A 27,071-nucleotide genomic window follows, 5' to 3' on the forward strand; every position below is an offset into this window, starting at 1 on the left:
GCCGTGACGCAATTTACCCCAACGCGCTACGCGATGACGTAGACCTCTTCCCACCGCGCGGCGCCGGCTGGGTAACGTGGTGGTGCTTCTTCAGAGGCTGTAGCTATAACCGGTGGTGAGTATTTATTTAAACATCGAAATTCTTTTACTGGTCTCAGTCGTGAACACATTTAGTGCTTAACGCGGCTGCTAAAATTGCCCCGCTTCACTTCCGCCATTGGCCGGCCCTTGCTATGAATTAGTATTGTTCTTGTTCTTTAGCAGAGAGCTGCAGTTTTGATCAGTGAGCATGTGTTGAGGATCTTGCGTTTATTTATTTTTAAAAATACTTTACCTGAGGGTATCTTAGTTTATTTGATTTGGTTGTACTTCTATAATGTGAGGTAGTATTTAAGTTCCGGTATTTCCAATGAGCGGCTTCAAATGAGATGTAATTTGTAAGACTTGTGTGAGATGGCTGTGGTGTAATTATATGGGGAGTAAACTATTTAAAGATTAAAACACTCTGGGGGGGTTTGGATGATCTCCTAAACAACCAGAGCAAATCTCCGGTGGGCTGTGCAGTATTTGAATGAACCTTGAGCGCTATTCCCCTGTAACCTGAAGTGAGCTCTAATGCCCCTATTTATTTTAAAGTAGACAAATATGGTCGCAACCAATGTTTGTGCCCCCCCCCCCCCCCCCAATGCAAAGATCTGTTCTGAATGTGTCTAAATTTTAATGTTAGGAAAGAAGTGGTCATGCTATCTGCTTCCTATTAATAGTCAAACAATCATTTTAAAGTGACTTTATGCTATTAGTGAATGTGGTGTGAGATAATATTGGATAACATGCATCAGTGTACCTGGGAGTTAATTTGGAACAACGTCTGATTGACAAAAAAAGTTGCTTTCCATCCATCTTTAGCATAACTGCCCCCTTATTTTCCTTTGTATTGGAAACTAGTTCAGTGAAGTGAAACTGTGATTGGACATATATAATTCTTTAGAAATTGTAAACTTTTCCACCTTGTACAAATAGACAGAGGCTGAAATTCTTGTCTCTGAACCAGAAATGAGTCAAACAGCATTCAGTGATGCTTTGCTATAGAAGTTCGAACATTACAGTCCTCAATGTTCTAGACCTCTTACTTCCTTTTCTAACTTTGTGTTACTGTATTGCCCCTTATACATCTTTCTAATTACATTACTTTGTTTGTGTTTCATGAGCTTTCCACACTCCCAGTTTATACCAGTTTTTATCAGAAAGTTCCAGGCGATTTAAGCATCTATCATCTGAGCTCCCAGAGGCCAATAGAAGCTGCAAATGTTTAGGTTAAGAAAAACATATAGACTGTACACTGCAGTGGGTCAAAATCCTGTAACTCTGTATCCAGCAGCATTGTGGCAGCATCATTACCACATGGAATGTGGCAGTTCAAGAAGAAGGCCCACCTTTATTTACTTTTTCATTGGTAAATAGGAATGAGCAATAAATAAAAGCAAAATACTGCAGATACTGGAAATCTAGAACAAAAACAAAAATACCTGGAAAAACTCAGCAGGTCTGACAGCATCTCCGGAGAGGAATACAGTTAACGTTTCGAGTCTGAATGACTCTTCATCAGAACTAAGGAAAAATAGAAGAGGTGAAATATGAGCTGGTTTAAGGTGGGGTGGGACAGGTAGAACTGGATAGAGGGCCAGTGATAGGTGGAGATTGCCAAAAGTAGTCATAGACAAAAGGACAAAGAGGTGTTGATGGTGGTGATATTAGCTAAGGAATGTGCTAATGGGGACATTAAGGGTGGAAAGCAGGATGAGCAAGGGACAGATAGCCCTAGTGGAGGTGGGGTGGGGGGGGGTGGAATCGAAATAGGCTAAAAGGTAGAGATAAAACAATGGATGGAAATACATTTAAAAATAATGGAACTATGTGGGAAAAGAAAAATATATATAAATTATTGGAAAAAGGGGGTGGGGAAGGGGGAGAGAGTTCATGATCTAAAGTTGTTGAACTCAATATTCAGTCCGGAAGGCTGTAAAGTACCTAGTCGGAAGATGAGGTGCTGTTCCTCCAGTTTGCGTTGAGCTTCACTGGAACATTGCAGCAGGCCAAGGACGGACACATGGGTATGAGAGCAGGGTGGTGTGTTGAAATGGCAAGCAACAGTGAGGTCTGGGTCATGCTTGCGGACAGACCAAAAGTGTTGGCCATATTGTTCACATCACAAAGATGAATTTAGAAAAGAAAAATCACTATTCTACAGATAAATTAGCCTCTAAGCATATGTAAATATGTGAGGAAGTTGAGAATTTACCTTGATCAGGTTGTTTGTGACTACTGTGAAGACTGTCACTGTCAGCAATGTTCTGTGGGCTTTTCAATTTGAGGCTTAATATAAAGTGGATTACCCATTTGCTTTTGATCCTTAAATGCTCTTATCAACTTGTTTGCATCTTTTGTCCAAACTACATGCTGCACTTCAAATTATAGAAGCAAACTGTTTTTAAGAGTCTTGGTGTCTGAACCTTGACCAAAAAAAAGTGTTCAAAATCAATAACATTTCCATAAGCTGAAATTGTACGTTAGTACCAGCTTGGATATAATGAACTGTATGGTCAGTTTGAATCATAAAATGCTGCAGCATGAAAGCAAGCTTTTGGTTCATCAAGTTGACTTTTTCTACCAAACCAGCCAACTTGTCCAAGCACATTCTTCCACTTGATCCCTGTAGCTTTCAAAATTCCTCTTTTCAAAATGGTTATCTAATTCCCTTACAGTGGAAAAGCAAAATTACTGGAGATGCTGGAAATTTGAAATAAAAGCAGAAAATGCTGAAAATACTCAGGTCAGGCAGCCTCTGTGAAGAGAAATACAGAGTTAATGTTTTGGGTTGTGACCTTTCATCAGAACTGGTGCCTGACCTGCTGAGTATTTCCAGTGTTTTCTGTTTTTATCCCTTTTAATGGGATTTTATAAAATTATAATCGTGGCTTTTTTAATGATTTATCTCAAATTTATGCTCCCTGGTTAATGACTTATTGACCAGTCCTGATGATCCATCGGTATTTACTATATCATAACAATTCATAATTTCCACCAGGTTGCCGCTTAATCTTCTCCATCTCCATCAAAGTCTCAAATATAACCCCTCATCCGTCCTAACATCCAAGTGAATCTATGTTGCACTTTTTCTACTGCTTTTTATACTTTTCTTACAATGGGATACCCAAAATTGCAGAAGTTGCAATTGCACCTGAAAGGTTACATATTTTAAAGATTTTTTAAAAAATGAAGCTATCCAATCGTTTCAAAGTGATTTTGATTGACGAGGAGACCAGTTGCTTATCTACGTTTAAAACAAGTTAAAGAAGTGTTTAAAAAGAGCATGAGAGCTGAACAACTAAAAAGAACTGGAAAGTCCCTTTAAAAAATGTGAGAAAAGGTATCTGTGAAAGTAGGATTATGATATAATTAGAAAGGGTTAAAGGGTGCCTTTGTGAAGGAAGAAGATATTTTTGTGCTGTTAATGTGATTGAAGGAAAAGGAAGTCAATTACAAAATGTTCTTACTTCACAGAAATGGGTCACAAACCTTTTTTAAAAAAATACTTGCAAATTAATATGGCCACTCGATCTTCTCAATATCAAATATAATTATGCATTTTTAGCACAAAAACACTGAAGTTTGCAAGAATAGTCGGATCACTAGGCACTTAAATTCCACAGATTGCATAGGTCTACTGCAATGGCATTATTGATCTCGTTTCATATCATCAGTCTACATTGCAACAAAAAAAATCTCATGCCCCACAAAAATATATGTAAGTAGTTCAAGTGCAATACTGGCAATTGTTTTATTTTACTTGACAAAAGGAGATGATACCTTCTTGAAATTTGATCAGTTTGGTGTCACTCAACGTTTTTTTATTGTCCTATGCAGTACTTTAAAAGAGATGCTAACACCTTCCTTAATATACAACATAATATTGGGTTCTAAAGTCAAAATCAAATTAAGGAGGTCTTGCATAGTAATTCATACACAATGATGTATTTTGTGCCTCTGCTTCTGTACCATTATTTCAACATTTCTAACGCTTTGCTTTTTAAAGTATTTAAAGAAACAATATTATCCTCATCTGCACAGGTGGATTATCATCGTGCTGGTCTGCTGGATCCATCCCTAGTTCAACCCTTTGCCTGAAAGTTTAAACCAGCCTCTGAAGTGGCACAGCCCAGAAACTGGGATGGGTTGAAGGAAATTTTCTTCTTTTTGTTATTTGTAGCATACACTACATACAAAATTATCCAATTGCCTCAAATAGGAAACAGACTTGGGGGTGAAAGAAGATTTCCTTTGCGTTGATGTTGAATAATGAGAAGATCCTTCATCTGTTGCTGAAACCTTCAGTGAACCTTCTCTCGGATGTACTGCGCAAGCCGATATAGCGACTGCAGTAACCAATCACATGGTACACGTACCATCCCTTCATTTTATTGCTATTCTGCTTCATGTGGATTCTGATGGACTGTGCTTGACTTTGCACCATTTGCAATTTTTATGTATGTCCATTTAGATAAATGCATTGATATGATGCAGTGGAAATGTGTTGCTTATAGTACACCATAGACATGTAGAAGAAACTTTTTCTGGTGCCTAATATGTCCTAATGCACCTATATAGTATACAAAATCATTTTATGTTAATTTTGCCACATGTTAAAAATAGGAATCATAATTCTGTTGGTAAGAAACCCCTACCTAGTCTGTGGTTAAAGTACTAGTGAGCATTGTCATTTTTAAAATTTGGAATCTGCAGTGTGCCTTGATTAGACTTACATAAAAACTTCCCTGTTGTCCTATGTGACTTCCCTAACCTTAATTGTTGGACTGGCATTTACTACATGGCTTTCCTGAAGATAATATTTTTTGATGACAATGCTATATAATGGATATAATTGGAGAGGATTGCTGAGAACTAAGACATTTTTACCTTTATAGTTTTTATAGTTACTTTTGCACTCAAACTAGCCAAGTGCCCAGCCGGTGTCTCAAGCTCATTCTGTGCTTTTTAGCCTTCAAGAGACTATATGAACTTCCTAGGGTTATTTTTCCGGATAATCTTGGCAACCTGCTTTAGTTTGTTTTAATTTTGTCATTTCAAAATAACATTTCTTTCTTTAGCTTTGCATAGGCCAGTCCTGCTTAGAAATATCAATGGTGTGGCCCTGAAGCACCAGCTCTGTGTTTAAGCCAGTCTACACCAAAAAAAGCAATGGGGAGGGATTTCTGTTGGGGAATAGAACTCCCCATTTCAGGATTCCAGCTTCAGTATCAGGGCAGGCATAGAACACACAGCTACAGATGTGCCTAAACATAGCAGATACTGTTAGCGTTTTTAAATACGTTTTGCTGTCTCAACTGACAGCTGGATGTTGCCCTCTTACCCATACAAAACAGGTAACTAGATTTGCTTCAGCTGCAAGAACCCCAAGATTTACACAGCTTTTGAAGTTTCTATGACCTATCCCAAATTTAACCCCACAGCTGATGCTTATTTGCAGCATATAGGGATTTATTAAACAGTTGTTCTTAGAAATTTAGTCTGGTCCATGCAAATTCCAGTCAACGTTCATGCTACTCCAAATTTTAAATTATAGAATTCCAATTACCTGGCATTTTTTTGAGCTACAGGGCTCTTACTGTGCTAATTACATTGTTTAATTTGAATTATTGGATGATTAGTGCAAAAGCAACTTTTGAATTATCAGAAGGAAACTGATCTCGTATAACATCACAAAACAACTGACTTTCTTGGGTTATAAAAGTACAGACCTCACCTTTACAGTTGGTGTTGACCTTATAAACCCACTATAAGCGGTTAACAGTGTATTGCCTTTTAGAGAATAGGAAATAGGTTTGAGGCTGGGATTGAAATAATGTCATTATGGACATAACCACCTTTGCTATTATGTTTTGAATTTTTTTAGTCATTCATGGGATGTGGACATCAATGCCTTTAAGAAGGTAGTGGTGAGGAGCCTTGTGATGCAAGTATGCTAGTGGTGTAGGGAGGGAGCTCAAAAGATTTTGACTCAGTGATAGTGAAGGAGTGATGATATGCTTTCAAGTCAGGATAGTGTGTGTGATTTAGAGGGTACTTGTAGGTGATGGCCTTTCCATGTGTCTGTTGCTCTTGTTCTTCTAGGCGGTAGAGGTTGCAGGCTTGGAAGGTACTGTTGTAAGAGTCTTTAGCAAGTTGCTGTAGTTCATCTTGTATATGTTATGCACTGCTACCACAGTGCGTTTGTGGTGGAGAGAGTGAAGGTTTAAGGCTTTGAGGCATCAGGAGGTGAGTTGTGTGCCACAGAACTCCCAGCCTCTCATGTACTCTTGTGACCACAGTATTTATTGAATTGTCCGGTTTAAGTTTCTGGTCAATAGTGGGTCCCCAGGATGTTGATGGTTGGAGATTCAGTGATGATAATGTCATTGAATGTCAAGGGAAGATAGTTAGGTCCTCCCTTATTGGAGATGGTCATGCTGCTTTCACTGTTCAGCATGTTTGTAGCTCTGTGTTGTCACATCACTAGGTTGGTATCTCACTTTTATATATGCCAAGTGCTATTCCTGTAATGCTCTCCTACACTCTGCATTAAAGCAGAGTTTGTCCTTTTGCTTGATGATAATGGTAAAATTATGGATATGCTGAACCATGAGGTACAGAATGTGGTGGAGCACAGTTCTGTGGCTGCTGATGGCCTACAGGGCCTCCTGGATGGTTTGTTTGGTACTGCTAGACTTGGTCTGTATTTACCTCAGTTAGCATGGTGGCAGTGCCAAACAACACAATGGCGGGTGTCGTCAGTGTTAAGGTGGGACTTTGTCTCCACAAGGACTGTGTGGTGGTGACTCCTACCAGTACTGTCAGGGACAAATGAATCTGCAACAGGTAGATTGGTAAGGACAAGGCCATGTAGCTTTTCCCTCAAGTTGGTCCTCTCAACCGGGCCTCTCCCTTCTGACCATATGCCACTGTGTCGTCACCTCTGTCGGTGGGACAGGACACACACCGGGATGGTGATGGAGGATTCTGAGAGTATGACTGTCAGGCTGTTGTTTGACCAGAACTGTGGTTCAGCTCTCCCAATTTTGGCACATCCCCAGATGTTAGTGAGGAGGACTTTGCATGGTTGACTGGGCAGGGTGTGCCTTTGTAATGTCTGATGCCAAAATGGATGTCAAATGGTCCGTCCTGTTTTATTCTTCAAGATTTTAGTGAACCAGATGGTTTTTATGGCAATCTGGTAATTTTATGGTCATCGTTAATGAGACTAGCTTTTTATTCTAGAGTTATTAATTAATTGAGTTTAAACTCCATGAGCTGCTTGTGGTGGAATTTGAACCCATATTCTGGAACATTAGTCTGGTCCTCTGGATGACTATTTCAGTAAGATTGCCATTATGCTACCATCCCCTAATAGCTGTGGCTCAGTTGGTAGCATTCTCGCCTCTTGAGTCACAATGTTCCAAGTTCAAGTCCCACTCCAGGGCTTGAGCACAAAAATCAAGGTGGTGCCATCTTTTGGATGACCCGTTAAACTGATAAGTTGTCTTCCTGCTTGTGTGGATGTAAAAGATCCCATGGCATGATTTCAAAGAAGATCAGAGAAGTTATCCCCAGCGTCCTAGCCAATGGTTATCCCTCAATCAATGTGACAAAAACAGACTTTCTGATCATGCTGTTTATGTGAGTTTGCTGTGCACACATTGGCTGCCGCATTTCCTACATTACAACAGTGATATATTTCAAAAAAAAGCACTTAATTGGTTTTAAAGCACTTTGAGACAACTGATGGTTGTGAAAAGGAAAATATAAATGCAAGTCTTTCTTCTAATAAAGTGATTTTTTGGCCATCATTGGAGGATTGAGGGTGCACACTCATTTTTGCAGCCTAGCACCATACCACACCCATTTTAGTCTATACCGCCATGTTTAAACTGTGCTCATAGAGGTTCTCACATACGTTTTACTACAGAAGGCTTTTCCCTTTCTCCAAAGTGAGCATGTGCTGTGTGAGTTTAACTACATTTCTCCTGAACTAATCACTCTGTTGCATCTCTAACACTGGGGACCCCCCACCCCACCACCACCTACACCTACACTTACTGGCTGATATGAACTCAACTGTTCTGACTACCACCAACTCTTCAAAAAACCATTGCATTTATGTAGTGCCTTTCATGATCTCAGGATGTCCCAAACTGCTTTCCAACCAATTAAATAGTTTTGTAGTGTATTCACTATAATTTAAGAAGTAACTTAATAAAACCAGCTGAGACTGGCAGAAGTCTAAAACAGGCCTAGGCAAACAATGACCCATAGAGCGATTTTAAATACAAATATGTCAATGAGGTGCAAAAGTTTATCGAATTCTCTGCAATAGTTGCTAAATTTAATGGGTTATAGGTAGTGCTTTGTGATTGTCTTCAGTGGAAATAGCAAATGGTTAGCAGCTTTGATTGCTGTAACATAGCAAATAGGGGACCACACTTAAATTCTGTACCACAAATATTATAAAACAAAAGCACCAATTTTATCTGGTCTGTCTAGCTAGAAATCAGTTGGTGTTGCATTTCATGTCTGCCATAGAATTGTTTTTTTAAATTTACTCTTTCATGGGATGTCAGCATCGCTGACTAGGTCAGCATTTGTTGTCCATCCCTCATTGCCCTTGAGAAGGTGGGAGTGAGCTGCCTTCTTGAACCACTGTAGCCCATGTGTTGTAGGAACACCCACAGTGTTGTTAGGAAGGGAGTTCTAGGATTTCTAGTGACAGAGAAGAAACAACAGTATAATTCCAAGTCAGGATGGTTTGTGCCTTGTAGGGGAATTTGCAGGTGGTGGTGCTCCCATGCACCTGCTGCCCTTGTCCTTCCAGGTGATAGAGGTTGCAGCCTTGCAAGGTGCTGTCTGGAGGCTTGACGAGTTGCTGCAGTGCATCTTGTATATGGTACACATTGCTGCCACTATGCAAGGGTGGTGGAGGGAATGAATGTTTACATTGGTGGATGGGGTGCCAATCAAGCTGGCTGGTTTGTCCTCGATGGTGTTGAGCTGCTTGAGTGTTGTTAGAGTTTTACTCACCCAGGCAAGTGGAGAGTATTCCATCACATTCCTGACTTGTGCCTTGTAGATGGTGGATGGGATTTGGGGACTCAGGAGGCGACTTACTGCAGAATTCCCAGCCTCCGACTTGCTCGTGCAGTCGCAATTTTTATATGGCTGGTCCAATTAAGTTTCTGGTCAATGGTAACCCCAGGGTGTTGATAGTTTTAAGGGAACTAGGATTCCACAGTATGTTTAAATCCACAGTGCAGGTTTACATTAAAAATGTTCATACTATATCTGTGAAACACTCAACTTTGTGAAATTCATTGTAATTGTAAAAGTAGATTATAATGACTGCCATGTGATAATCGGAAGCAAGATCAGCCAACTATGTGCCCTATGAATCAGAATAAGAAAAAGTCCTTACCTGTTGTTATTTGATATCTGCTTTACTCAAAATCAGATGACTCATTCTACGTTGCCCTCAGTAAAAAAAAAATTAGTATAGCTTATACTCTGTTCAACATTTGTGAAAGTGGTCACTTGAGAGGGGCACTTATGGGCTGCTTTGACAGACTTTAAGAGTGCTTAGCATGAGTCACCAAAAAGCTGGTTTGGATTGTCAATCTCAAGTATTGGTTAGCACATTGCATTTCTGGGATTTGGATTGAATCTAGTCCTGACTGATGGCATGAAAACTTCTGTCTGTCACTTGTGATGGTCTCAACTGAAACATGTTTGAGCCATCACAGGACAGGTCTCTATAAAATTTGTGCCATTAGTTAGAGACCAAAAAAGCATTCAAACTAGTTGTGACATCCAATGTATTTTTTATAAGATAAAGCATCCCTTAGCTATTTGTTTCTACTATCAAAGGTGCATACCCTTCACCACGGGGCTACTCTGTCTAGTCAACAGTAAGCATACTGACGGCAAGCATACTGGGGAGGCAGTGCATAGTAGTATTGCACAGAGACCCAAGGTAATGCTCTGAGGATCTGGGTTTGAATCCCACCACGGCAGATGGTGAAATTTGAATTCAATAAAAACCTGGAATTAAGAGTCTGATGACCATGAAATCATTGTCGTAAGAACCCATCTGGTTCACTAATGTCCTTTAGGGAAGGAAATCTTCCATCCTTACCTGGTCTGGCCTACATGTGACTCCAGACCCACAGCAGTATGGTTGACTCTTAACTGCCCTGTGAATAAGGGATGGGCAATAAATGCTGGCCTAGCCAGCGATGCCCACATCCCATAAACAAATTTTTTTAAAAGAGCTACAAAGTCAAGTGCAATTTTTAAAATTTGGATTATCATTGTAGATGACTACTTCTGACAGCAGGAATGCAAACCAATACAATGTAGCTAACAATCTGACAGTATAGCTTGATCAGACTTATTGTTCATAAGCAAGGCTACCTCAGAGTAGTAGGACCAGTGTTTGTATGTGTATTCCCAATGTGTTGAGTTCCTAATTTTGAATGAATTTTCTTTTTATAAACCCAAAGGTCAAAGATGACTGATCCAGATGTTGTGACTGAGGTGCCTGCAGCTTTGAAACGTCTTGCCAAATATGTTGTAAGAGGATTTTATGGGCTGGAACATGCACTGGCCTTGGATATTCTCATTAGAAACCCCTGTGTCAAAGAGGAGGACATGTTGGAGCTGCTGAAATTCGATCGCAAACAACTGCGAGCGGTCTTGAATACACTGAAAAGTGATAAATTTATTAAAAGTAGAATGCGAGTTGAAACTGCTCCAGATGGTAAAACTACAAGACACAATTATTACTTCATAAACTACCGCCTTCTGGTGAACGTGGTGAAGTACAAACTTGACCACATGAGGCGAAGGATTGAAACAGATGAACGAGATTCCACCAACAGAGCCTCTTTTAAATGTCCCACCTGTTTCAACACATTCACAGACCTGGAAGCAAACCAACTATTTGACCCAATGACAGGTACAGAAAGAGTTTTGTACTTAATTGCTCAGCATCCATCATTTTTTTACCCAAGTAGTTTAAATGATCCAGATTTATCTGATAGCAAGACTAGTGAATGCCTGACCCACAGAGATGAGGAAAGTTCCAAACTTAATTCCCGTTATATGTTGAGTTAGCTGAACTCCACCATTGTAGTGGTCAGGGTACTACTATTGGCATGAATATCTTGAATTGTGGAGAGGAAAATCAGCTGAGATTCCAGGAACCCCTGGAATAAAATATTAAAATAATTAAAATATATATCTGTGGACAGGATTAGGTTGGACTCTGAAACTCTTTGAAACCAAAGAGCACATCATCACAATTCATGCATCCAAGATGGCCACTTGTGGGAGGAGGAAGGGAAAACAAAGGTGAGATATGGAGGAAGGAGAGAGGTCAATTCTTTAAAAAACTGTTTTGGGCATTGATTTTGAGAATTTGGTTATTAGAATTGAAACTACATTTGGATTTTAAATATTTCTGTTCTTTTGGTGAGTTGCCAATCTTGATTCTATTTTATTTTAATAAGCCCATTTAGGAACAGGAGTAAGTTTTTGAGCCCCTCAAGCCTACTCCCACCATTTAGTTAAATCATAGCTGGTCAGCACCTCAACTCCATTTAACTGTCTTTTCTCCATATCCCTTAATACCCATACCTAACAAATATCTAACGAATATCTAATTTGAAAAAGAAAGACCTTCCAGATTTCATTCCTAAATGGCCTAACTCTAATTAGAAAATTGTTCTTTTGTTTGGACTTCCACCAGAGGAAGCAGTTTCTTTGTACATGTCATTGAATTCCTTAATCATTTTAAATACCTAGATTAAATCACCCCTCAACCTTCTAAACTCAAAGGAATAAATATGACATTTATGCACCTGCCCTCATAATTTAACCCCCTAAGCCTTGGTACCATTCTGTGGAACCTGCACTGCACTCCTTCCAAGACCAGTATATCTTACCAGGGGTGAGGTGTCCAAAACTTAATGCAGTACTCCAGATGGGGTCTGACCAAGGCTTTATACAACCAAAGTATAATTTCTGCCCCATTGTATTCTTTCCTGCTTTTTGTACATGCCTACTAGCTTTTAATAGGAATATAGGAATTTAATATTTTGTGTAGTTGGACTCAAATCTCTTTGCTCCTCTACATTTTATTGATGAGGTAACAAAGAGGGTTGTTGAGGGTAATACAGTTGATATGGTGTAAATGAACTTGCAAAAGGAGAGTATGCCAGGAGCAGCACCTAAAAATGAGGTGCCAACCTGGTGAACTACAATAAAGAATTAAAAAATTGCTGAACAGCGGAAGCAGCATGCGATAGAGCAAAGCGATCCTGCAACCGACGGATCAGATCAAAGCTCTGCATTCCTGCCACATCCAGTCATGAATGGTTGTGGATAATTAAACAGCTAACCAGGGTAGGCTCCATAAGCATCCCCATCCTCAATGATGAGGGAGCCCAGCACATCAGTGCAAAAGACAAGGTTGAAACATTTGCAGTCATCTTTGGCCAGAAGTGTTGAGTGGATCATCCAGCTCTGCCTCCCCTTGAGATTCCCGGCATTACAAATGCCAGTCTTCAGCCAATTTGATTCGCTCCAAATGATATCATGAAATGACTGAAACACTGCATACAGCAAAGGCCATAGACGCTATGTGGACTGTAGCACTGAAGACATGCTCTAGTACTGAGGACATGCTATCAATGGACTGGTCAGGTGGGCAGAGCAGTGGCAAGCGGAAGTCAAAAGTGTGAGGTAATGCATTTGGGGAGGGCTAACAAGGCAAAGGATTACACTATGAATGGAATGACCTTGGGTACGACCTTGGAAGATCAGAGGGACCTTGGTGCATATCCACAGATCCCTGAAGGTAGCAGGGCAGGTAGATAAGGTGGTTAAGAAGGCATATGGAATACTTGCCTTTATTAGCCGAGGCATAGAATACAGGAGCAGGGAGGTTATGCTGGAACTGTATAAAAAGCTGGTTAGGCCATAACTGGAGTACTGCATGCAGTTCTGGTTCACCGCATTATAGGAAGGATGTGATTGCAGAGGAGATTTACCAGGATGCTGCCTGGGTTAGAGGGTCTGAGTTATGAGGAAAGATTGGATAGGCTGGGGTTGTTTTCTTTGGAGTAGCGAAGGTTGAAAGGGGACCTGATAAGTGGTTAATAGGATTATGAGGGGCATAGATAGGGTAGATAGTCACTTTTTCCATTAGTAGAGCGGTCAATAACCAGGGGGCATAGATTTAAGGTAAGTAGTAAAAGGATAGGGGAGTTGAGGAGAAATTTTTTCACCCAGAGGGTGGTGGGAGTCTGGAACTCATTAATCGAAAGGGTGGTTGAGTCAGAAACTCTCGTAACATTTAAGAAGTATTTAGATATTCACTTGTGTTGCCATAGCCACCAAGGCTATGGGCCAAGCACTGAAAAATAGGATTAGTATAGTCAGATCTTTGTTGACTGGCACAGACACAATGAGCCGAATGGCAGTTTCCTGTGCTGTAAATGTCTATGAGTCTAACTACCGCGCCCCGAGTCAAGCTGTTCAGTATAGCTGCAACACTGGCATCTACCCGACAATGTGAAAACGTGTCCATGTATGTCCTGTCTGCAAAAAGCAGGAAAAATCCAATCTGGCCAATTACCGCCCCATCAGTCTACTCTCAATCATTAGCAACGTGATGGAAGGTGTCACTGTTAGGTGCCACTTGATAGCACTACACAGCAATAATCTGCTCACCAATGCTTAATTTGGGTTCTGTGAGGGTCATTCATCTCCAGATCTTGTTACTGTCTTGGTCTAAACATTGATAAAAGAGCTGAATTTCAGAGGTGAGGTGAGAGTGACTGCCTTTGATATTACGGCAGCATTTGACCAAGAGTGGCCTCAAGGCGCCCCAGCAAAATTGAAGTCAATGGGAATAAGGGAGAAAAGTTTCCACTGGATGGAGTCATACCTAGCACAAAGGAGGGCGGTTGAAGGGGGCCAATCATCTCAGTTTCAGGATATCGCTGCAGAGTTCTGTAGCCTAGTGTTCTAGGTCCAACCATCTACAGCTGCAAGATCATAAGTCAGATTGTTTGCTGATAATTGCACAGTTTCCAGTATCATTCACAGCTCCTTAGATACTGAAATAGCCTGTGCCTGCATGCAGCAAGACCTGTACAGCATTCAGGCTTGGGCCAGTGAATGGCAAGTAACATTTGTGCCACACAAGTGCCAGGCCATGACCATCCTCAACAAGAGAACCGAACCATCTTTTCTTGATGTTCAATAGCATTACCATCGCTGAAACCCCCACCGTCAACATCCTGGGGGTTGTTATTGGTCCAATCTGTGATATTTACGATCCTTCTTAACTTGGTGTCATCTGCAAACTTGGATACACAATTCTCTGTTCCTTCATCCAAGTCATTATTAAATATGGTGGAAATTCCAAGCTCCAGAATGGATTCCTAGGGAGCACCAGTTGGCACATTGTGTCACCAATGTGTACCTACCCTTTATCCCCTCTCATTCCTACTTCAAACCAATTTCCAACCTAAGTCAAAAGGCTATATCCATGCAGTTTCATTTTCTCCCAGTGAAACCCCATAATTGTACATCAGCACTTTCAGTGAAACTCTTGAACGATTCATAACCTAAAATGCTGGAAGCAATAATGCTAATACTTGGAACAACATTGTAGAAATGCTGAAAGTTAGAATGTGCCTACAACACCCCTCTCTGCACCACTTTCACTGTACTGTGTTGGAGAACTGCGCACCCTCTCACTTGGCCCCTGAGCCATCCTGAAAGGTGCCAGGACATCATCTGCTTATGTGGACCTAAAAACTGCTAGAAACAGGGTTTTCTGTACACTATTATCTGAAATATAGTTACTGTTATGCTATATTTTAAGGTAGCTATTACATTATATGAAGATCCCAAACTCAGACTCAGGTTGAAAGCATATGTCTTTTCAGCACTGGAACAATGTTGTTAAAAGTTATATTTTCCAACTTTTGAATCTGGATAAAGTGGAATTGAGTGTTATTGGGACATTCTGGGTGTTATTTTGGTAAAAGGTTGAAACCAAGTGCAATAAGGCATGTCTGTTTGAAGGTCTGGTCTTGGCACCCTATTTTGGACCTAATTTATCTTGCCTTGAGGTGCTAAAGTAGACACCTGTAGGTTTAGTACTCAAGCACTGTTTAGGCACGATTTTCATGGAGCAGTGTATGTGGGCTCCACATACCCACTTCCACTGTAGGTGTGTGATGTCCTGGCACCTTTCAGGATGGCTCAGGGACCAATTGAGAGGATGCGCAGTTCTTTGACAAAGCATAGTGGAAGAGGTGCAGGGAAGGAGTGTTGTCCTGTATCCACAGGGGCAGAAGGAGCCCATTTTGTCCTCTTGTCCTCCTTTCCCGCAGCAGCTGGTGCCTCTCTGCCTGGCCTTGTGTCGTCCTATTTCTGCTGCAGACTAAAAGGACCCCTAGCAAGATGCCCATGACCAAGCACTCCCTTTCTCCTGATAACTCCTTAGAGTGTAGAGTAGCACAGCATTTACTCTTAAGTGAAGTCATTTGACAGAATAAATGTTGATAGAGTGTTCGTGAAGCCTTAGCAATATGCTCCTGATGTTTTTCACAAGTCCCCTTCAAACCTTCAGCAACAAGTGAACAGTAAAAGGTGATATACCTTTAAGTAGCACACAATCTTTTGCAGCAACTAGTTTGCTCACAATCAGCTGGTTGCTGCTAGGAAAAGGTGCTCATTCCAGTGTTAACCACTAAAATGCCATGCAGCTTCCTCAATTAGCGCTAGCATGGAATTTAAATAGCAGTCAGCTCCTTAATGATCCTCTGGCTGTTCTTAGTAAAAACTTCAATTCCTTTACCAAGATGACATCTTGAGCTAACCTAGGCTAAGCTGGCATTTCAGTTTAAGACTCCTGCATGTGGGCCAATTCAGAGGCTTTTTAGTGCCCAAAGTATCTGGGACAAATCACCTCCTATTATAAATACACCTGCTTGAATATTACTGTGACATCCTTATTGTGGGTTTGTCTCTTCTGGATGTACTTTTGGGTAACAAATTCTCTGTTATTAGCCAATGACATAACCACCAGTCTTAACTGACTTTTTCCTGCTTTAAATCCAAATTGCTGCTTAAGTTAAACTGACACAACACAAACAAGCAGAGAACACTGATTCAAAGGGCTGAAAAGCAAATTTAGAATGATATGGATTGGCTTTCTGGATAGGTTGGTAGAGGCAAAAATGTGCAATCGTCTAAGAAACTGTTGGCGGAAGCATTGAATGGATATTTTGTGTCTGTCTTCCCTGTAGAAGACAGAAAAAAAGTCCCAAGCATAGTTGAAAAACAAGAGGTAAAAGGGAATGAGGAACTTTTATCAAAATCACTAGGGAAAAGGTACTGGGAAAACTATTAGAACTAAAGGCTGACAAGTCCCTTGGACCTGATGGTCTGCATCCGAGGGTCTTAAAAGAAGTGGCTGCACAAATTGTAAATACATTGGTTGCAACCTTCCAATATCCCCTTGATTCTGGAAAGGTCACAGTGGATTGGAAAATTGCAAATGTGACACCTCTATTTAAGAAAGGGGTTGGGGGAGACAAAGCAGGAACTATAGACCGGTTAGCCTAACCTGTTACAGGGAAAATGCTAGAATCCACTATTAAGGAAGTAATAGGACATTTAGAAAATCATAAAACAATCAGGCAGAGTCAACATGGTTTTGTAAAGGGAAATTGTGCTTGACTGATTTATTAGTCATTTGAGGAAGTAGGTAGATAAAGGGGAACCTGTAGATGTAATGTACTTGGATTTCCAAAAGGCATTCAATAAGGTGCTACATCAAAGGTTACTTCACAAAATAAGAGCTCACCATGTAGGGGGTAACATATTAGCACGAATAGAGGATTTGTTAGCTAACGGGACGTAGAAAGTAGGGATGGATGGGCCTTTTTCACGTTGGCAAGCTGTAACTAGTGGAGTGCCACAGGGATCAGTGCTAGGGCCTCAACTATTTGCAATCTATACCAATGATTTGGATGAAGGGAGTGAATATATGGTAGAAAGATAGGTAGGAAAGCAAGTTGTCAAGAGTCCACAAAGGGATTGAAATGGGTTAACTGAGTGGGCAAAAATTTGGCCGATGGAGTATAATGTGGGAAGATATGAATTTGTTCACTTTGACAGGAAGAATAGAAAAGCATATTTAAATGGAAAGAGACTGCAGAACTCTACAGTACAAGGGGATCTGGGTGTCCTGGTATATGAATCACAAAAAGTTAGTATGCTGATAAAGCAAGTGATTGAGAAGGCAAATGAAATGTTGGTGTATCTTGCAAGGGGAATCGAGTATAAAAGTAGGGAAGTGTTGCTACAGCTGTGCAGGACCTTAGTGAGACCGTATCTGGAGTACTGTATTCAGTTTTAGCCTCCTTACTTAAAGAAGGATATAATTGCATTAGAAGCAGTTCAGAGAAGGTTCACTTGACTAATTCCTGGGATGAAGGGGTTATCTTATGAGGCAAGGTTCAGCAGTTGGGCCTGTATATATTGGAGTTTAGAAGATTGAGAGGTGATCTTATTGAAACATACAAGATCCTGAGGGGACTTGACAGGGTGGATGCTGAGAGGATGTTTCCCCTTGTGGTGGAACCTAGAACTAGCAGACACAATTTAAAAATTGGGCGTCTCCCATTTAAGACTGAGGTGAGGAGAAATTTTTTTCTCTCAGAAAGTCTTTAGTCTGTGGAATTCTCTTCCCCAGAGAGCTATGGAGGCTGGGCCATTGAATATATTTAAGGCTGAGTTAGATAGATTTTTGGTCGACAAGGGAGTCAAGGGTTATGTGGGGTGGGGGGTGGCGACAGACAAGAAAGTAGAGCTGAAGCCACAATCAGATCAGCCATAATGTTATCGAATGGTGGGCAGGCTCAAGGGGCTGAATTTCCTGCTCCTAATTCTTGTGCTTTTGGATATAGGAGGAATAAACTAGTATGGGTTGAATACCCTTTCTTGTCAGCATCTATTATTTGACCCTGTTATTATTCATGAAATAGCAGTTTCAAATCACCAAGAGGTGGGGTAGAAGTATGGATGGATTGGGGTACTCCAGTCTGACAGATGGATGAAGTGGTTTCCCTGAAATATGTTCCATAAACTTCCCCTGGGCAGTAAATACCTAACCAGTGTTGCTTTGACCTATTCAGACAGTCCGTCTTTTGCAGGTAATGCTCCCATTTCTCTGTTTTGTTTTTGAAGGAATCACAGGTAGACTTTCCTTCAATTTAATAATTCTGACATTTGGGGTGGGATGAAGGAGCTTGGTGAAATTTGGTACACAAAACAGGTAGGTTGGGAACAGGCAGGGGGTGAAAATTTTAAAAATCTGAACCCCACTTCCAGCCTGCCCTCTTCTGGGTTTTATGGAGGCAGGTGATAGGATGGGCAACCTATTAGGCGGGTGTCAATTTAAATACTTCTGTGAGGTTTACAGCCACTGATTTAACCTGCTTTGCAGGTTTTAATGGGTGGGAAACCTGACAACTAATAGCTTCAGGTAGAAGGTAAGTGCTTTTACACTCCTGCTTGTGCACCAGGAGTACTAGGAGTGTTTCCCCCATCTTCCCTTTGCACACCCCACCCCCCCGATACAAAACCCTCCCCCGACTGGGTTTGTGGATTAGGATGCCACTAACATACTAGGAGTTACCATTGACCAGAAACTGAACTGGGCCAGCCATATAAATACTGTGGCTACAAGAGCAGGTCAGAGGCTGGGCATTCTGTGGCAAATAACTCACCACCTGACTCCCAAAGCCTGTCCACCATTACAAGGCACAAGTCAGGAGTGTGATGGAATACTCCCCACTTGCTTGGATAAGTGCAACTCTAACAACACTGAAGAAGCTGGAAAGCAGACCACATCCACCGCCTTCAACATTCATTCCCTCCACCACTGATGCACAGTAGCAGCAATGTGTACCATATACACGATACACTGCAGCAACTCACCAAGGCTGCTTTGACAGCACCTTCCAACCCCATGACCTCTACCACCAGAAGGACAGCAGATGCTTGGGAACACTACCACCTGGAAGTTTCCCTCCAAGCCACACACTGTCCTGAATTGGAACTATATCACCGTTCCGTCACTGTTACTGTGTCAAAATTCTAGAACACTCTTCTTAACAGCACTGTGGGTGTCCCTACAACACATGGACTGCAGTAGTTCAAGAAGACAGCTCACCACCGCCTTCTTAAGGCAATTAGGGATGGGCAAAAAATGCTGGCCTTGCCAGCGACGCCCACACCCCTCATTTTAAAGGGTCTCACAGTGTCTCATCAACCATTTTTTTGGGATTGCAACTGATGGAATCCAGCAGCAAGCCTCCATCAACACAGGTGAGTTTCATTGTTAGTACAGGTGTCGAACCCGCGACCTTGGTGTTATTTGCACCATGCTCTAACCATCTGAGCTAACCGGCCGTCCCACACTCCATGAACAAATAAAAAAAACACCCCCTCCATCCCCCACCCAGTTTGGGGATCGGACCTACCTGGTCCTGCAACCCAAACTACTCCCTGCCTGAAACTTAATTTCCTGCACTTGTCCACTTAACCTGGTCCCTTTAATATCTAGGCTACAGTATTTCAACTCACCCCCTTCCTGCAGCATCTTGATACTAATGGAGTTCCCAATTTTGTCTCAGGTTTTTTTTTCAATTTCCCATCACCCATTTTGGTAACATTCCAATGAGAAATGTTTTAAATTTTGAATATTTTCCAGTCCATTTGGTGATTTCAGCTGATTTTGCGGCAGCTGGAGTTTACCCTATAAGACCTTGCTGATCACCTACTGAAATGCGCTGAAGAAGCAGTCACTATTTTCTGGGGCTACTGTCAGAAATGCTGATTTAGGAGCCAATAAGTGAACAGGGTTTGAAAAAAAGTGATCTGTCTACTCTGAACACAAACTGACAGCAACTATGACGAATATGTCATGTTCCAGCATCCAGCATTTTTCGATATTAATCCAATACTCTTTCGAATGCCTCGATTGAACTTTCTTCCATCACACTCTCAGGCGTGCATTCCAGATCCTAACCACTCGCTTCGCGAATAAGTTTTTCCTCATGTTGCCTTTGCTTCTGTACAATACTAAATGATTCCAAGTCGTACTTTTAGCAGTAATGTTTTAAGCAATCTGCTGAAAATAAGCAAGGAAACTAAGCTAATTTTAAGTCTTAGCTATATTTTACCAATATAACTTTTGTGCTCCATTAAGTGCAAAGTAGTGAATGGATAATTATTTTTCTTTGGCTTAACCAATTACACAGCATTTTGCCACATCATTAGAAGTGCAATTTTCAGTCTTTCTGTCCTACCCCAAAAGTTACACACAGCCCTCAAATACACCATACATGATAGGCAATGACATGAAACATACCTTTGTGAGTCTAAAACTATCAAGTGGCTATGCATAAATCATATATACTTCAAATTGTGATTGGATTTTAGAATTTCAATTCAACCTACTTGAATTCTTCATTCATCAACACTTCTTGTATATGGAAAGTGCAATAAAGTTCCATAATTCTGAGTCTGGACTATTGCAAAATGCACATTAATTCCATAAAACAATATTATTCAGTAGCCAATATTGAATGTTTTACTAACCTGTATCCAAGGATTAATATTTAGTGCACAACACAATATAACTGATAGTATTTTGAACTCATTTTGGTCAAAACAGATTATAAAGAAAGGACAAACTTGCATTTAAATAGCACTTTTAATATGCTCAAGATGTCCCAAAACACTGAATTAATTTGAAGTGTAGTCACTGTTTTGTAGATAAATCCAGCAGCCAATCTGTGTGTAACAAGGTCCCACAAACAACAATGAGGTAATTAATCAGTTAATCTGCATTGTTGATTTTAGCTGAGGGATAAACATTGCTGGAGCTTTATGAAGTGAGTGCTATGGGACCTTTTGCATCTCCGTGAACCTGCAAATGTAGTTGATTTACTACATTATAATTATCTTAATGTTTCTGTAAACCTGTGTAGCACAATCCTGTTGAAGATGACAGAATTATAGTTTGTTTGTCTCATTTAAAATACCCCTGTCTCATGCACACAGAAGGATATGCCTTAAAATGTTTCAAATGAATTCCCAATTTTTGTAAAATCACAACTGAGAAATTTTTGATTCCTTTTTAGGACTTCCCTTACTTTATTAATTCATTTGTCTGAAATTTCAACAATGTAGCACCTTCTTAGTACTGCCCTGTAGCAATATATTGATTCAATACTTATTTATGTAGACAGCAATATTTTTGTATTTTCTAAGACAGGTAAACTGACTAATGGCATTTTATCCATGCAGTTTGTGCATGCTGTGGTTGTAAAAGTTCATTGCTTATGATTTGTATTTAATACGTGTAGGAGATGACTGAGAATATGCCATAAGATGTATCACAAACATTATACATTGATATCATTAAACACTTAATTATGCATGACTTTCTGCAATTGTAGCAATGTAGTTGCTACTAGTAACCATTCTTTAAATGCTGAGAGTTCTTTGGAACAAAGGTTTTTTTTTAAATTTGCTATTCAACACAGGATATTAGAAATAACTATTTGCGGGAACTCCAGTCTTCTTTATTGAGGTTATAAAGAAAATAAACTGTGTCAGATCCAGGAATACAAAAAAAACCTAAAGCATTGGATGGTTTCCTCCTTGTTTATAACACATATATTCTCATCACCGGGATAAAAATTAATGTTCACAATTCTGTTGCCACTGGCTTGGGTAGCTCAGAAAGATTGAGTTGGCCCAGAAGCTTTGTGCTTAGTCCAGTGTCTACAGTAGTCCTAACCGAGGTGCAACAATATTGCACAAGCCTATTTATTGACTTTTCAAGACACAAACAATCTAATAACCTTAGCTGCAAATGACAGTTGAAATGATGCAGTTGGTATTGAGTAATGGATATGGAGTCACAATATTTTGTATCCTTGAGACAATAACTATAGTCTCAGCTCATTTCAGTTGCCTCAAATAGGTAGTTATTTTTTCCTGTTATCAGCTATCATTTACAAAGGAAAGCGATTGGAAATAAGTGGCAAAAAAGAAAAAATTGATTAAATAATAAGCATCAAATTAAACGTTAATCCAAACGAATGTCAGAATAAGAGCAGGGAATAAAAGACATAAGCCTAAAAAGAAAGCAAATTGGAATGGAGAATAAAGATTGACTGAAACTTTTGGAAATTTCAGCCACTCAATCACTCCCCATTCACTATAGGTGCATTTTTCTTTTAAGACTAAATTTTCTTCTGAGTTTCTGTTTGCACTGTTTTCCCAGTCTCCCTGGGCCATGGTGCTCTAAGCTAACTGCTAGGAGGTTCATTGGAATGTTACAATGATGGCTTTCTCTTTGGTTTTTTGCTGGCCTACAAAGGAAACTTCTTACAGTGATGCAGCCCAGAGGTGGAACTCAGTTTAGGTGTTACAAATGTAAAATAACTTACACTATTTTTTGTTCCTCTCCACCTACAGATTTCAACACCATCATGCTATACTTTTGTTATCCAGTGTGAGATGTTGCTATTCACTGAGTAATTTCTCTTTCCCTCCCATTCCCCCAAGAACTTTCTTATTTCTACAGACGGCCTTTTTACTCGTCAGAAATATTGTTGTTACATTGACTAGTCAATAGAGGGCAAGACAACTCCAGTTTTTAGAAAGAAAGCTGAAATCCATTGTCAGAATCTACATTAATATAATGACATTGTTGTGTTATATCATGCAGCTACTCAGCTAAATAAATAATATTTAACTCATTGAACCACTCATCTATATCCTTGACATTTAACCTGTGTATACTTGAAAAGGAGAAATTTGCAAGGCTGTGAGCGAAGAGCAGGAGAATGGGACTAATTAGATAACTAGTTCACAGACTCCTACAGACACTATTGGTCGAATGGTTTTCTTCTGTATAATTTTATTCACTAACAGACCTTCTGTGGGGGCGTTCACAGTGAGTCAGAGGTTTATAAGAACAGGGATGTTATGCTTAGTAGTATTATCAGGGACACTCATTTATCAGCATGGGGGTGGCACTTATGAGGGTGTAGGTCTGACAGTACTGGCATAAAGAACCGAATACCATGTAATACATTTTGGGCAAAATGCTTTGTTTTAGTTAATGTATTATATCAATACAAGTTGTTGTACAAAACATCTTTCACCATTTCCATTTAAACTCCTTAGTAAAGTAATTCCAGGATGTATACATCTGTCATGATTATCTGTGATATGCTATAATCAAAGCAATGAGGTAATCACTTGTGTTTAGTCTTTGTTTATTTTCCATATAATAAATAAGGCAAACATATACGTATGACAGAACACTTGAGCAATTACCTGGGCTACTGAAAATATGGATGATTATGGAAAAAGATACAGGAATTTATTTTATTTTTTGTGGAAGGACTGTGGGCTGTTGCAGTTATGCATTGGCACTCTGTTAAATCTGAATGTTAACTTGTCTCTTAATCCCTTGCTTTCTGCACGTCATTGGAGCTACACTTCTCCTTACTCCCTGCTCATGTTGGTAATCTTCTCTTCCCCAGTTCACACTCTCACTTCCAATTCATGTTGTCAACCTCTCCTCCAGTTCATAGTGGCAATTTTTAAAAAAAATTGGAAGCAGTTTTGCTGCGTAATGGCCATTACTTCAGGTACAAAGATGACTTAGCAGTAAGTTTCATAACTTCTTGAGATCGGGGTTGCATAATCCCTATGTGGATCAAATTGTACAATCTACATGCAACTGCATAGAATGTACAGCACAGAAAGAAACTGTTCAGTCCAATCAGCCCATGCTGTTGTTTATGCTCCACAAGGGCCTCCTCCCACCTGTCCTCTTATAACCCTGATTTTCTTACTACAGTTGTTTACCTAACCTCCCTTAAATGAACCTATGCTAATCACCTCACTGTTTTATGTGGTAGTGAGTTCCGTATTCTAACCACATTTTGAATAAAGAAGTTTCCCCTGAATTCCTGATTCGATTTATTAGTATTTAACTTGTATTTATGCTTCCTAGTTTTGGTCTTCCCACAGGTGAAAACATCACCATCTTATCTAACCTTTTCATAATCTTAATGATCTCTATCAGGTTACTCCTGGCCTGTTCAATCTTTCCTGATAGATGTAACCTCTCAGTTCTGGTATCATACTTTTGAATCTTTTTGTACTTTCTCCAGTGCCTCTTTTTATCTTTATTAACCTGCCCACTGCAATTTTAACAGAGGAGCATAGGGGAGGCAAGCAGCCAATCTGCTTCTAGAAGGTGGGTTGCCCACTTAATATCATAATGAAGCTCACTGCTCATTTAACCTTCCTTCCAGGTTTAAACCTGGCCAGCTATTTCCCAGCAGGTAAAGAGAGGCCAAGACTGCTTTGCGGAGAAGGTAACTGCCTTTACAGCAATGCTTGTGGGCCAGAGAACTAGGAATAGCTTCTCCCAGCCCATAATGCTTGCCTTCCCTGCCCACCATGGGACTCTGAACCGCCCCCACCCAAACCTCTCATGATCGGGCCCCCTGGAATCGGTAATTGGAACTCACCCTAGGATCGGTGACCTGACCCCCAGAATCATTCTTTAGAGCATTCGCCAATCGACTGTCAATCAGATTAGCTTCCAGGCGGGGCACCTGCTAGAACAAAAAGATTCATGCTATGGAGTCTCACAGCATGTGGGGGAACATGGACCTCTGGGCTTTCTGAACAAAACTCTTGCCTGCTCTCGGAAACCACCCCGTGCTAGAATCAAGGACAATTGACAGTTACCTAGTTGGGCAGTTTTACTTAGTAATAAAATTGTTGGAAAATTATCACTTAATAGTGTTTTGATGAATGGGTTATAAGATTTTTAGTTGCCTAGGAACCAATGGAGAGGTTAAATCTCATTCTAATTGTGACATAACCACATCAAGGGTAAAATATCATGCATTTCTCTTAAAGTTAGTTACAAATACATGTTTTGCTGAGTAATTCTATATTTATCTGACAGCAAAAATGGCAGAAACCTGGCATGGTGTATTATGGGCTGACTTTTACATTGTTACAGAATTTGCTTTTTTATATGTAAAGAATCTTAAAGTAATTTCTGAGATATATAAATGCAAGATTTTCTTCCTTTGCTGTGTTTCACTTAGCCCCCTGCTGTGATTCTCTTTGGAAATTAAGATATATTCCAGAGCTGGACTTTTGCACGGAATTGTGAATGTAGACATGAGAAGATCCCATATGCTGTCAAACTCTGAAAATGAGTGCCCTAATAGTTACCCCTTTTATTTGGATGATGACCATCTGTATCTTTGAACTAAATTTCAAAAGAATAAGGAAAATGAAAACACAGTAGGTAATCGTAACGTTTTGATATAATTAGCTGCTACTTAGCACATTTTAACTAAACAGGAATTAGCTTAAAACACTGCAAGTTTACACTCCTGCATGGTAAATTTAAAAGTCATATCCATCTGGCGCCAACTGCCACATGAATTGGGAGAAACCATGTAAGGTGGCACAGGATCAGTGGGATTAGCTCTGACTGGTTCCATTGAAACACGTGTACCTTATTGAGAACATGATTTTACATTTAATCAGATTTTAAGAGATGAGCGATAACTGCACTTTTAATTGCCCTTTCTTTCAGAATTTTCTCTGCCATTTTTTTATTTTCCCTTCTACTGTTATGATCTCTGTAGAGAATAACTTTTAAAAAGGGATGAATTTCCTAGTGACCGACCCAAAGGATCTGACAACAAGATTTTATGTTTTAAAACTCAAATTAAAATGAACATCTACTAAGTGTTACTTAGTAGGCAACTAATGCACTAAACTACAGAAAAGGTGCTCTCTGTAAATATCTTAATACAACCAAAAACTCTACCCCACATTTGTACATTACACCACATCCTCAGTAGAAATATAGGCTTGTAATTAAAGTCCCAAACTCCTCCCGGCTTCAACAGAATCTGTTCTCCCTACCCCAGCAGGGTAATCTCCAGTGCCCTTTTTTATTTAAAAAGTCCCTTCACTCTATCTTCTGAGCATAATCAAATGGTCTTCAAGTAGCAATGCACCCTCTGGCAACTCCTCCTTTAAATCTCCACAAGCCTCGTCTCTTCAAACAGGGAATCCATCCTCACCAGTTGTCTGCTTAGTGATTATTACAAAAACAGTCCTTTTCCTCTGCTTTGCATAGGAGGACCTGTTTTCAGTCGTCTTCCCTAAATCTCTCTGTTGTGCGCAGCAAGTTCAGCTGCCTCCTCCTTCGTGTCCAGGTGTTAAAACTTGCACCTTACTTTCAATATGTTTTGACTTGGGCTTCTGTCCTCAGGACAACCATGTCACATGGATTTGTCTCTGGGTTGATTTCGGAGGTCACACCCCACTCCTCCAAACTATTCCATTTTACCTTGAATTAAAAGAGACCGTTTAAAACATAACCATCTTTTAAAATTCAGCAGTCATAACACTACCTTGAAAACATGGACTGCTAGATTACTTTTCCTTGGTAGACATTATTCGTCTATCAGCCTTAATGGTGAATGTTGCCAAGTAATGTTGCAAGCCCACCAAAAGTGACTTTGCTGTCTTCCCACCTGATGTCCATTTGCTTGCATTTGTAGCATAGGTAAGAAGCAGGAATCTTGGTCAATTTGTATTCTTTTCACTCTTTTAATCTAGTATACTAAGACCATATATTTCCACCTCTATAATTTTGTTGGACTGTACCCATGCCTCGGCTCAGCTATGTCTCAAATCCATATCCATGTTTTTATTACCTCTAGATTTGACTGTTCTGACACACTCCTGGCCTCCCTCTCACATTCTACTCCCTGTAAACTTGAGATCATCCAAAACCATGTTGG

General features: G+C 40.1%; 1 protein-coding gene across 2 annotated transcripts in view; it reads left to right on the top strand.

Moving 5' to 3' along the window:
* Nucleotides 1-10: 10 nt before the first annotated feature.
* Nucleotides 11-27,071, top strand: part of gtf2e1 (general transcription factor IIE, polypeptide 1, alpha) — a 65,024-nt gene continuing 37,963 nt past the window's right edge. The window contains exons 1-3 of one of the 2 annotated variants that reach the window (XM_078559953.1): nt 65-115; nt 4,307-4,453; nt 10,605-11,059. In XM_078559953.1, the coding sequence (XP_078416079.1) occupies nt 10,612-11,059 (448 nt within the window). In that variant the 5' untranslated portion in view covers nt 65-115; nt 4,307-4,453; nt 10,605-10,611. Of the gene's footprint in view, nt 116-4,306; nt 4,454-10,604; nt 11,060-27,071 lie in introns of both variants that reach the window. The other variant, XM_078559952.1, reaches the window with a different exon arrangement.

The sequence above is a fragment of the Cetorhinus maximus genome, chromosome 16 (genome assembly GCF_964194155.1).
Source record: "Cetorhinus maximus chromosome 16, sCetMax3.hap1.1, whole genome shotgun sequence".
NCBI classification, from domain to species: domain Eukaryota; kingdom Metazoa; phylum Chordata; class Chondrichthyes; order Lamniformes; family Cetorhinidae; genus Cetorhinus; species Cetorhinus maximus.